Source organism: Fundulus heteroclitus, chromosome 4, assembly GCF_011125445.2.
Source record: "Fundulus heteroclitus isolate FHET01 chromosome 4, MU-UCD_Fhet_4.1, whole genome shotgun sequence".
Classification (NCBI taxonomy): Eukaryota; Metazoa; Chordata; class Actinopteri; order Cyprinodontiformes; family Fundulidae; genus Fundulus; species Fundulus heteroclitus.
In genome coordinates this window covers 18,097,364-18,109,736 of record NC_046364.1, presented here as the reverse complement: position 1 = coordinate 18,109,736, position 12,373 = coordinate 18,097,364, and the positions used below count along the sequence as shown (strand labels likewise).

At 45.3% G+C, this 12,373-nt stretch overlaps 1 protein-coding gene across 6 annotated transcripts in view; it reads left to right on the top strand.

The window, feature by feature from the left end:
• Nucleotides 1-10,547, top strand: part of uacab (uveal autoantigen with coiled-coil domains and ankyrin repeats b) — a 55,072-nt gene extending 44,525 nt beyond the window's left edge. For 3 of the 6 annotated variants that reach the window (XM_036136182.1, XM_036136186.1, XM_036136187.1), the window contains 14 exons: nt 60-130; nt 276-382; nt 863-1,044; nt 1,145-1,185; nt 1,382-1,438; nt 1,534-1,641; nt 1,975-2,007; nt 2,486-2,584; nt 2,769-2,799; nt 2,910-2,962; nt 5,124-7,811; nt 7,958-8,110; nt 8,623-8,688; nt 8,873-10,547. In XM_036136182.1, coding sequence (XP_035992075.1) covers nt 60-130; nt 276-382; nt 863-1,044; nt 1,145-1,185; nt 1,382-1,438; nt 1,534-1,641; nt 1,975-2,007; nt 2,486-2,584; nt 2,769-2,799; nt 2,910-2,962; nt 5,124-7,811; nt 7,958-8,110; nt 8,623-8,688; nt 8,873-8,944 — 3,761 coding nt within the window. In that variant the 3' untranslated portion in view covers nt 8,945-10,547. The remainder of the gene's footprint in view (nt 1-59; nt 131-275; nt 383-862; nt 1,045-1,144; nt 1,186-1,381; nt 1,439-1,533; nt 1,642-1,974; nt 2,008-2,485; nt 2,585-2,768; nt 2,800-2,909; nt 2,963-5,123; nt 7,812-7,957; nt 8,111-8,622; nt 8,689-8,872) is intronic. The other 3 variants (XM_036136185.1, XM_036136184.1, XM_036136183.1) reach the window with 3 other exon arrangements.
• The last annotated feature ends 1,826 nt before the right edge of the window (nt 10,548-12,373 follow it).

The window sequence follows — 12,373 nt, the reverse complement described above, 5'->3', positions numbered from 1 at the left end:
CGCGTTAAATGGAGTGAAATAATTGCAGGTGTGTCGGTTCTTCTCTTTTCCTCCCACAGTGATGGGGGACTGCCCCTCCAGTGTGAAGCTTCTCTGTGACCACGGGGCTTCTGTGAACGCCGCTGATTTCGTAAGAATTAGCATCAACCTCCTATTTCAGTAAACTTTGGTTTAGTTGACCCATTACTGGAGGAGTTAGTTAATTGTCAGCATCAGTCTCTAAATGCTGAATAGATTTCTGTGTGTGTATATGTGAACACGTGTGTTTTCTGCAGGATGGCAGGACTCCTCTGATCCTGGCCACCCAGATGTGTCACCCACACATCTGTCAGCTGCTGCTGGAGCGAGGGGCTGATCTCAGTGCCAGAGACAAACAGAAGAAGTGAGTTCCTGCTCCCCTCGGCCTGTTTGCCTTTAGATAAGACGGTCACGCGTCCGCTTTGATCGGTTCCAAGTCCAAGCTGCTGACAAAACGATGCCGTGAGATATCCAGTTCATCAACCTACATAATCTGTCCAAAGAAGAGGTTTATGTTTTAATCTAATATCACTTGCAAATTCCCACAAACTAGCTTGGGTTAGAAACTAAAGTAAGCTGGTCACACTGCAAGATGTAGAGCAAGTAAAAGGGCAAAGTAGAAACTGCTGCTTCAGTTTATTACAACATAATTACATTTTCTATAAATTACCTTAAAACAACTAAATCTAGAAGTATGTTTAAAAAAAAGGTCTGTTACTGTTTTGAGTTTTTTAGCGTCTGAAACAGGATGCATTTCTTTGAAAGGCTTGCTCTAAGGTGTAATTTCTGGAAGCCTAGTTGGGTCATGCTCTCACTCAGAAAACCTGCTTGTCGGCTCCCCAAGGACAGCTCTGATATCGGGCTGCGAGTTTGGCTGCAAGGATGCGGTGGAGGTGTTATTGAGGAGCGGCGCTGACGTGAAAGCAGTGGACAAAACGGGCCACGATGCGTATCACTACGCTCGCCTCAGCAACAACCAAGAGCTCATCGCATTGATCAAAAATATCCTGGACAAGGCCACCAGAGGTCAGCATGAGGGAGAGCTGCATCGCTCCGTTTGTGGTGAACACAATGAGTACAGCGGCTTACACATTTTCAACTCTCTCTCTTTCTTTTTTTCTCTTAGCAGAAAAAGAGGCTGCAAAGATCGAACAGTGGAAGCGGCAGGTAATCCTGCTCACAGTCTGCCTGTTATAACACCGTGCGTTCACCTCTCTGATTTAAAAAGAAGCCCTGCTGCTAACTCTGTTTTACTAGGAAACGGATGAGTTGATCGTGGCTGCCCTCTAGAGATAAAAAGGCAGAATGTTGCAAGTTATTCTTATGGTTCTGAAAAGCTGGATGTCTTTTTTTGTTTCGTCAGCTTTCAGTGGAGAGGTCAGAGGCAGCCGAGTCTAACAGGAAGGATCAGATCATTCATGTAAGCGCTGCAGCACATTAACAGATTTTATGTTTTAACACAATCCATTCAGAGCAACAGTTTAGATCTGCTGTTTTATTTTGTTTCCCCTTCAGGATCTAGAGCGGCAGAATGAGGCCCTTCAGGAAGGTCTGAGCCAGTTCCAGCAGGAGCAGAAAGTTATGATGGACAAGGTCAACATGCTGCAGCAGCAGCTCAACCAGGTACAGTTGAGTCGGCTTTGTTTTTGTTTGGGCAGGAGGATTTCTCAGTGAAAGTGAAAGTTAAGAGCAGCTTCATAGGTTGTGAGGTTTACCCAATGAATATAGGCTGATATGATCAATCATGGCCAAGTTTGGTTTAAAGTGCAGAAATTCCTTCATCCATCATAACATCTGGGAATTATTTTGAAGTGCTTCATTCCCCATACACAGAAAATAATTATTAGATTATAATATTATTATATTATAAATAATTGGATTATTGTAAACAATAAGCAATCTGTTATGAATGTATCAATCTGCTCTTATGTAAAATGATAATTTATTTATCTGCAGGAAAAAAAAGCTGTAGAAGACTCTCATAAAGAGGTAAGAGTCCCACACAACATTGTTTAAAATGTGGCAGAAATATCCTGATCCTGGTTGATTCGCCTCCATTGATCAAAGATGTAATTTTCCAGGAGGAGAGTAGACTTCATGTTGCCTTTAGCTGCTGCTCTAAGCACCAACATGTTTGACCGCGTGATTTCCAGCCTAGCACATTTCTGTTGCTCACACTCCTAAGGCTACGGACCCAGTGTGTCTTTTGTAGGAATATCCAGTCTTTCTTTAGATGGAAAACCATTCCTAAAGTCAGTTCAGTTACAATCTGCTACTGTAGCTATTTTCAGCTCTTTGAAGGACTTCTGCTGTATTATCTCCACTGTTTAGGTCCCTTTTTTATGATCCTTTTTTAAGCTCAGCCACTCTTTCTTTTTCACCATTATTTGTTCTGTCCCGTTGTTAAATGAAATGATCTGATTACTGCGGTTTTACCCACGTCTACCTTTTCTTGTAAATGGATCAGAAGGAGACGTTGAAGGCGTTACTCAGTGCCAAAGAAAAAGAGGAAGGAGGCCGCAGTCCAGAGACCTCTGGAGTCAGAGTTCAGCACCGCAGTTTTTTGGTCAGTGATTTTATGCACATCTCATTATTAAATTTGTACCTTTAAAAGTTTCTGGGTTAACTTTATCATGTATGTTTGCTAGCCCAAGAAAATATGTTTCTTTCTTTTTTAATTTTTATTAATAAATATAAAAACACCAAGCTACATTTCTGTCTTGATCAATGTTCACTTTATGCATTTGCAGGGGGAGTACCCAGGCCAGTCTGTTATCAAAGGTCAGACTATCTTTTTTTTTTTTTTTTTTTTTTTTATAAATGAAATAATTCAATGTCAGATTATCAGCGTTTGAACTGTTGAAATGGTTTTATTGTTTGTTGTCATCCAATAGGAAAAGAAAACCTTTTAGTCAAGCAAGCTCACAGCCTGGATTTTGACCAGGTAAGTTTTCATCTGCAGCCTGGGTGTAAACATCCTTTAAAAGGATTAGGAGGTCTTGGCTAACATAATAAGGACAACTATGTCAGTGGTGAAGTGTGTAGCAACTGGTCAGTGTTCATGCTCACTCCGAGCTATATCGCATATAATCCACAGTGTTTCTGACACTGTTGGTCATTCAGCTCACACCTATGAATCATTTAGGGATAAAAAAGAAGCTTATTAGCAGCTACCAAAAAAAATAATATATAAAACAATAACCTGCATAGTGCAAGAAAAATCCCCTCTTTAAAGTGTTGAATACGAACCGTCTTTAATCCTTACGTTGAGGCTGGGCGATACGGCCTAAAATCAATATTGCGATGTATTGATCAGCTGATCTCCAACGATAAATGGACGATAACACTAACCCACCTCTACTCCAGGCTGCTTCACTGCCAGTTATATCGATGCTGTATAATTCCCCTGGACAGGTAGATGCATCTCCCACCTACACAAATGTCCCTTACAGGCCATATACGTTAAACATTAAGTGATAATAATTATGCTATGACGCTGCCACACCTTTATACATTTATGGAGATAACTCCATTAAGATGTGCACACTTACTGACTACCAGGTGCACCCTTTGCATCCATCTGTTGAGCTCGGCAGCGTTAGCTACCGTAGTCAGACATGTGCCTCTTCCTGATGCCCCATGCAGACAGCATCGCGCTTAAACCTTGTCCGACCATCTCCCCCTTGTCGACCGGAAAGTATGCCGTCTCCAGCTGGCTGGTGCACAGTTTCCATTCGTCGTTGATGTAATGTACAGTCAGACTAACGGACGGGTCCATCGTGTGACTGAACCAGAGGTCAGATGTGGCCGCAATGTCTGATTTGAACCGTCTCTTTGGCTTCTTCTTTCATACTGGATGGGATGGAGTCAAGTCACTACAGACCGTACACATAGCGCAGCGTCTTAATGGTACAGGATCATAGCCCACCTTTACCTATAGAAACGATTATTCCTTTCTTTTCTTTTTAAATACTGACATGGGCAAAATTATGTCGTTGTACATTTCGTTGTTGGCAAATTTTCAGTTTATTGTCCAGGCCTATCTTACATTAACCTGACTCTCGCCAGCTGTATGTTGCTCCGCCTAGTTTCACTCACATCCATCTGGGACCTCTCCATAGGAATTACCTTTTTTGAAGGCTGGGCCTTATCACAAATCCTTGCATATGATTGGATAAGCCACTTGTCTGTCATCTTTATAGACGTGCTATTTCAACCACTCACACCGAAGCTAACCTTTGACGCTGTGAGAGCGACGCAGGAAAAAAATAAACTTTTTTTTTAATGTGTTTATGGCTCTAGTGGCACGCGTTTTATTGACAGTGAGCTGACAGGAAGAGGGGGGAAGACAGGCAGCAAAGCGCCGCGGGTCGGAGTCGATCCCGTGCCGACCGCGTTGAGGACTAATGGTCTCCTAACATGGTTCGCGCTAACCGCTCCGGAAAACAAAACTTGCCAAATCCGGTCAGAGAAGGGTGAAAACATGGTTTCCACCAACAAAAGCCTTCAGAGTCGTTCTCTGATGTTGTTTTAACAAAACAATATTAGGTAGATTGGACAACACGGAAGAAATAGCAGCATCAATGCTAACGCTTGCTTCCTCGATGCGAGCCGCCATTCCTTTCTGAATCAAAACAGTCTCACGTCACGGTCGCTTCTCCACTACGTCACATCTATGAAACTCCAGCCCTGCGTCCTGATTGGCCAGACAATAAAATTGGTTGGAGAAATCACTCTCTATGGGAGAGGTCCCAGATGTATGTGAGTGATGCTAGGCGGAGCTAAGCGGAGTGATATCAATCTGGCTAGAGTCAGGCCTACCTTGCATATCTTTTGTTTATGATTCAATGACTCATAGGTACGTTTTTATTTGAACAAAAAGCATTTGGTCAGGTACAAGGTGTAGACTAAAAATGATAAGAAAACTTGCTGGTGTCCAAAACAAATATCCAAAGATTGTTAGCAAACCTGAACACTTGATCTATTAAAGATATATCGCACTACTTGCCTATTACAAGAATGTACTGTCTTCTGTAGAGGAAATATGTATGTGTGTATATGTCTGCTGATTGTAATCATTTTGCATTAATGTTTTTTTTCCACAGATGCCACAGAACCCTGCCGTTTCCAGACAAGTCCAGAGGAGCCAAACGGCCACAGACAGGGATTTCTCTGAAGGGGAAGCACTTCGACGTGAGGTGGAGACGATCAGGAGGAAGCTGCAGTCCACAGAAGAGGAGAAGGCCCGACTTCAGTCCGCGCTGAACCAGAAGAACCGAGAGTGCCAGGAACTCGCTCAGAGCCGAGACACCATCCAGAACCGGGCGGACCAGCAGGTTCAGGAGCTGGAGGACGCTTTGCAGGACGTCCAGGCGAGGATGCTGGATTCTGAGTGTAAAGTCAAACAGCTGCAGGCTCATGTTGTCGTCATGAAAGAAAACCTGGGGGGCCAGGTGACAGAAGAACTGCGCGCGCAGCTCCTGGACGTGAAGGCCAAATACGAGGGCGCGTCGGCCGAAGTGGGCCGAGTTCGTAACCGGCTGAAACAGAGCGAGAAAGCCTTGGAGGAATACAAGAGCAGCGAGAGCCAGCTGGCCACAGAGACCGAGAGGCTGGGCCAGGAGCTGGTAGCTCTGAGTGCAGAACGAGACGAACTGGCGGACGCCCTTTTAAAGATGGAAGCCCACCTGAAAGAGGCTCAGACCAAACAGGCCAACACCGTCCCAGCCGAGAAGTTTGACAACATGAAGAACCTGCTGAGCAACGCCGTGGACGAGAAGGAGCGGCAGCTAGCCGAGCTGAGGGAGGACTACGACCGCGTGCTGGAGGAGGTGGCCGAGCTCCACCGGAGGCTGGACAGCCCGTCGTCCCAGGGGACGTCTGCAGAGGAGCATCAGAGGATAGTTTCTGCCCTGGAGGAGCAGAACGCTGCTCTGAAAAGGAAGCTGGTGGACCTGACTGCAAAGAGCCAAAATCTCATTGAAGAGGTGGAGGAGAGCGAAGAGGAGAGGGATGTGCTCCGCGAGCAGCTGGACGAGCTCAGCAGCAGGATTGAGAACGAGTTCGTACCCATAAAGGAGCACGAGGAGGTTCAGAACAACATGGTGACGGCTCTGGAGGAGCTCAAGGACAAACTCGTGGAGGCCAGCGGACGTTACGGGAAGGCAGAGGCTCAGCTCCAGCAGCTCCAAGCTGAGAAGGCCACGCTGCAGGAGAGCGTGAGCAGCATGGAGGGCGGCAGCCAGAGGAGTCAGAAGGAGCTGGACACCCTGAGGGCTCACAACGCCGACCTGATGGAGAAACTGGAGCTGCTGAAGAAGAGCTGTGAAGACGGGGAAAGAGAACGTGCAGAGCTGGCTGCCCAGCAGCAGGCGCTGCAGCAGAGCGTGGAGGAGAAGTTTGTTCCTTGGGAGCGTCACGAGAAGGTGAAGATGGAGCTGAGCTCCGCCATAGAAGTGGTTAAAGCTGAGAAGTTGAAGTTGGAGACCAAGGAAAAAGAACGTGGGGAAGAACTGAAGAATGTGAAAGAAGGAAAGAAGAGGTTGGAAGAGCAGTTGGACAAAGTTTTGTCTGAGATGAAGAGGGAGTGTGTGAGTGTGAGCGAGCACCGAGCCGTGGCAGACCAGCTGAACGCCGCCGTCCGCGAGGCGGAGCAGCGAGCGAGCCGAGCGTCGGCCCAGCATGCTCTGGCTCAGGAGGAGGTGCTGAAGCTCACTCAGGAGCTGGAGGCCCAGAGGAAAGAACTAGACACCCTGCAGGAAGCGATTCAGTCCAAGTTTATCCCGCTGACAGCCGCCGAGGAGAAGGAAACCACCTACAGCTCCCAGGTGAAGGCGCTGGAGCAGAAACTGGTGGAGGTGGAGGAGAAGTATCACAAAGAAAGATCAGCGTGGGAGAGCATGAAGCAGGAGAAAGAGAAACTGAAAGTGGAAACCGAGTCGGTTCAGCAGAGACTGGACACGGCTCTGGTTAGCAGTGAAAGGCACAAGCAGGTGGAGGAGGAGTTTAAGGCCAAGTTTGAGGCGGTCGCTGAGAAGGTGGCCGGCCTGGAGCAGCGGCTCCGGGAGGCGACGCTTCAGAAAGCTGAACTGCAGGAGCAGAACGCCCTGTGCAAGAATCAGATCCAGAGTCTGCAGGAGCGTCTGAAATCGGAGCTGACCCGGATAGCGACGTACGACGCAGAGCTGACGCTCCTCCAGGACGCCCTGCGGCAAGCTCAGGACGACTGCAGGAGGGCACGAGAGGCGCAGCAGGAGGAGGCCCAGAGAGTGGCCGTCCTGCAGAAGGAGCGCCAGGACCAGCGCAGGGAAGAAGCGTCGCTGCTGCAGCAGCACCGCCAGGCACAGGAAGCCCTGGAGGCTGAGCTCGCCGGGCTTCGGACGTCCCTCCACGAGGAGGAGGAGAGCAACGCTCAGAGGGCCGAGGACATACGCGCCCTGCAGTCCGAGCTCCTGCAAGCCACGCAGGCCCTGGAGGACGTCCGCCACAAGGAAGACCAAATGAACGAGCTGAAGAAGGAGAAGCAGCTGCTGGAGGAGGAGGCGGCCGGCCTGAGCAGCAAGCTGCTGAGCTCAGCGAAGGAGTGCCAGGAGGCGCGTCAGGAGGCGCGACAGGCCAGAGAGGGCGAGAGCAGGGCCAGGGCCGACGCGGAGGCCGTCCAGGAGAAGGGCCGCGGCATCGAGAGGGAGATCAGGGAGCTGAAGGAGAGGTACGACCAGTCGCTCAGCACCATCGGTGATCTTCAGAAGAGGATTCAGACGTCAGCCCAACAAACCGAAGCCAAAGACAAGAAGGTAGGAGATGCTCCCTTCACCGCTCCGCTAGTCACCGTGTTTTCTGCTTCCTGTGCAGGACACACTGCTGCTTTTAGTTTATTGTTAAACTTTTCCCCAGCTTTTCCCTTTCTAAAGAGAAGTCATGAAAGTCTTGTTGTCCGTAGATCACAGAGTTACTGACAGACGTGGAGCGACTGAAGCAGGCGCTCAACGGTCTGTCCCACCTGGCGTACACCAGCAACACCCCCAACAAGAGACAGATGCAGCAGGTTGATGCACTGCAGGCCCAGATCAAGAGCCTGCAGCAGCAGCTGGCTGTGAGTGCATCTTACCTTCTACTGGCCTCAATGCATGCGTGATCAACCAGTATATTAGTAGAATTACTGTGTAGTGATACTGACTCACCTAAACTTGGATATTGGATAATAAACCCATTTAGGCAAATGTTTTTTTACTGACGAAAAAGTGAAAAACATAATTGATAAAATCTTGAAAACGGACATGTTTGAAATATAAAGTACAAAATATCATAGGAATATAATCTGATATGTTGCATATAGTCAGAGACTAAAGCATACAATGACTTAAATCAAGTGATTTGTTCTCAATAGTTGGGCTTTGTCAATGATCGGATGTGTAAATGTCCATCAGTCTGGAGCACGGTGCCACAAGCCCAACTAGTCCTATCCTGTCCAGACTGACGTGTGGCTGCTTTGTGTCCTGATAGCTTGTAGCGGTGTATATGTGCTGAGTACTGAGTATGTGCTGCTGCTGAAGGCTTTAATGTAACTTCATGTCTTTCATGTTTCCTGCCTGTCCCCCTGATCAGGATGCTGAGAGGCAGCACAGAGAGGTGGTCTCCATTTATCGGACTCATCTTCTGAGTGCAGCACAGGTGAGTTCTTCTCTGATTTCCCCGCGCCCCCTCCAAGGGCTTCATATTTTACACTTAAACCAGTTTTTCACATTTCATAAATGCATAAGTCCTAATGAAAGACATTTTTAAAAAAGTGATACTATTGCTGCATTTCGATTACAAGTGAGTTGCAGAAGATGGTTTCTGCCTGTGTGTCTTGCAGGGTCACATGGACGAGGACGTCCAGGCCGCCTTACTACAGATCATCCGCATGAGACAGGAGTTCGTCTGTTAAAGCTTCCACAAACAAACTCTGCGTACTCTGATTTGCCGTTATCTCATCTTTCATTGCGTTAATGTAACGCGTGAGGAGAAAGAAGGAGCTATTTCCAGTTGGCTTTTCTCAAATCTGTTTATCCGCGTCATCTCTGCACCTTGATCCTTGGATATTCACACCTGGGAGCCTGTGGCTACAGATTAGGAACAACAACTTACTCAAGCCATCTATTTTCTTTAAATCACCCATAGAAACTTTAACCTGATTTTCGGCAGATGGATTTATTTCCGCAGAGCTCCACACATCCATCTGGGATTGCTCCATCAGGAGGAGGGGCCCTATCAAAAATCCTTGCTTATGATTGGATAAACCACTTCTCCGTCATCTTTACTGACGTGCTACTTTAAACACTCACATCGAAACCAAAACCATCGTTTCCACTGTTCTTTTAAATTTTTAATATTGGGTATGTTGAACAACACTGATGAAATAACCGAGTGACCAGATTTCTCTAACCAGACGTCTCTGATTTTGCTAAGTATTGGAATCCGTCCCAATGGCAGCGAGTCCTGATGGATGTGTGGAGCCGTGAGAAGCTCGGCAGAACTACATCCTATCTGCCGAGAGTCAGGTTATAGAAACGGATCAGTTCCACCTTAGAAATTCAGTCCATTTCTGCACCTTCGTTCATTTTTGTAAAATCTTTTAGAACAGATTTTTTGCTCACCAGCAGCTTTGACCCATTCTGATCAGTAATGTGGAAGTTACTGCGTATGAAACATGGGTCCGCTTGGTTATTTTCTGTCTTTTCTTTTCATTTTTTTACACGACACACTCCTAAACGCTCCGCTGAAATGAAAACTGGACATGATCACAAAGACCACTTTCACATTCCCGCCTGACAGTCGACACGGCAGAACCGTTTCATCTTCCATCGAAATGTTGCTACGGTTTTAAAGGACGGATTCATATTTTACTAATGAACTAATGTGCTCTGAAAAGTTCCCTGTTGCTCTAATTATTCTTTCTGAGGAAGTGTTTGGTTCAGAGAAATTAGTAACAGAGACCTAAACCCTGTCTCCTATAACAGCCTGAAACTCTAGACTTAAAATAGCCAAAAGCAACATTATAGGGCTTAATTTCAATTGTCAATATAATGATTATTATAATCATATTATATTATTACAATTTATGTTTTGGCTTATAATAAAGAAAAAACTTGTATAAAATGATGCAATTATTTTAAAACCTTTAAATTGTTTCAACATTATATTATATGATCTTGCCTCCTAAAAATACTGTTATTAATTGGTCTCATTGTAACTCCAGGGGATCCCTGGAAATCCTTCAATGTTTGCAAAAGTGTGAAATCTGCTTATACGTTTTTGGTTTTTTTTATGGGGCGGATACCTACGGAGATCATGGAAAAAAAGTAAAGGGGCACGGCAAAAGGTCTGAATTTGCAAACTTTGTTTCATGAACTAGTGAATATAAAAAGCCCTTGTTGGATAGACTACTGTCAAAATGTCAGGCTTCATTATATTTGCCTCATCGCGTTTAACATTTTAATTATCAGTAGTTGGATGTTTCAGTCACTTACTGATAGATATCCATTCAAAATTAAAAAAACAAAGCTTGATTTTAACACTGTAGCTTCCAAACCACCTTAAATAAGGGACCTGTGGTACTGGTTTTAATGCTTAAAGCAATAACACTACTTTTGGTCATCCAGGTCTAATTTACAGGTATTGGGGGGAGTGGAAATGTAAGCCGACTTCAGCATCTCGTTGCAGGTGTTGATTCAGAACATTTTAGATACAAATATTCTCTGTAAAAAACAAACAAAAAAAAACACTAAATATTGCCTGAAAATGATAAGAAATGGGACTCATTGGTAACGTTAGGGAATACTGAGCAGGAAGATGAGCAGAAACCTTGTGACTGTGAAAGATTTCTTCATTTCAAGGCAGTTTTTATTTTTATTTTTTGCCTTTGGAGTATTTATGTATATTTTTTAACAGCCTATATTTTGAATTGGAATCACCTCCTCCAGGAATCTGTTAGCAGCACAACCATCCAGAAGGAATAACAAACTGCTTTCCAAAACTCAGGGCTCACTCAGGCCTCGGCGATGTTTAAAAAAAAAAAAAAAAAAGGGGGAATCTGTCCTTTAACGTATTTAATGTCAGTTGTTACATGTAGTCGGCTTTCTGTGAATCAGACTCATTTAATAACACAGCTATCCAATTCTGGAGGTCCAAACTCAAACACTTGTAGTGAGAGCAGAACTAACAGAGAGTCGGGGGGGAAGATTTGTTGCTGTGTCCAGCAGCAGGATCCCAGGAGGCGGTGTGTTGGTCCTGCTGAGGTTGGGTCTGTGCCGGTCTGCTGTTTCCTCATCAAGTTTGCAGTGAAATGTCCACTTTTTGTTGAAACCAGAGTGCCCTCTAGTGGTAAGACTTGGCAGGCCAAGTTGATAGAAGTTGTAACCACTGTGGCTCAGGGGTAGTCCGGTTGTTGTCCAAGTTGCAAGTTCTGCAAGGGAGAATCGTTCTAATATTTAAGATGAAAATGTAGAATTTAGCACATAAATTAAGTCCATTTCCCTTTTTAAAGAGAACTAAATCTTGACTTTGAGTCCTGCTGCAGTGAACTCGGCAGCTGTCTTGCAGCAACAGGTACCCCTGGGCCAGCTTTGTGTGAATCCTGATGCTGTTGTGTCGTGCTGTTGTGATTTCTTTTCTTTTTTTTTCGAGCGAGTCTCTTCATTTTTTTTTTTTTTTCCTTTACACTGATATATTTTCATAGCTTTGTACTACTTTAATTACTTTACAACAGTCTGACAAATCTGATATTCAGCAGGTCTGGAAGTAGAGCGGCACAAACACGTCCAGGGCAACGTTTACCCACGGAGGCTTTTTATTAAGATTACAGGAGTTTATTTATGTAGAGAAACTCTCCTCCTAACAATTAGTTGTTTGAAGCACTCCTGTCTTCATGCCTCAGCAAACTGATTTATCTGTATTATTTGGCAGAAAGTGACACTCGTGTGTTCTGCGGGGTTAGAGGTGTAACGCTAATGTTTTGGGATGTATTGTTTTTACTAAAATACTACAAACTAAATCCATATACATGTCTAGAGAACCGTACTGCTGAATCAGTGTGGTGAGACTTCTGTTTGTTGAACATTCATACAAAGTCAATAAAAGTGCCTAACATAGAAAACTACGTGCTTGTCAGCGCCTGATGTTTGTGCAGAAGGGATCCTGTCATCATACACTCAGCTGGTTTACAGAATCGCTGACTTTAGGGGAAAATTGATAATTTTACTCCTTTAAAATACTTCTGCAGCTTTGACCTTGTCGCATGGTCGTTTTTTTGGGTATTAAAAGTAGCCATCTGCCAAGAAACCTTTCGTACCGCCACTTCATAGCTGCAGGAAGGTAA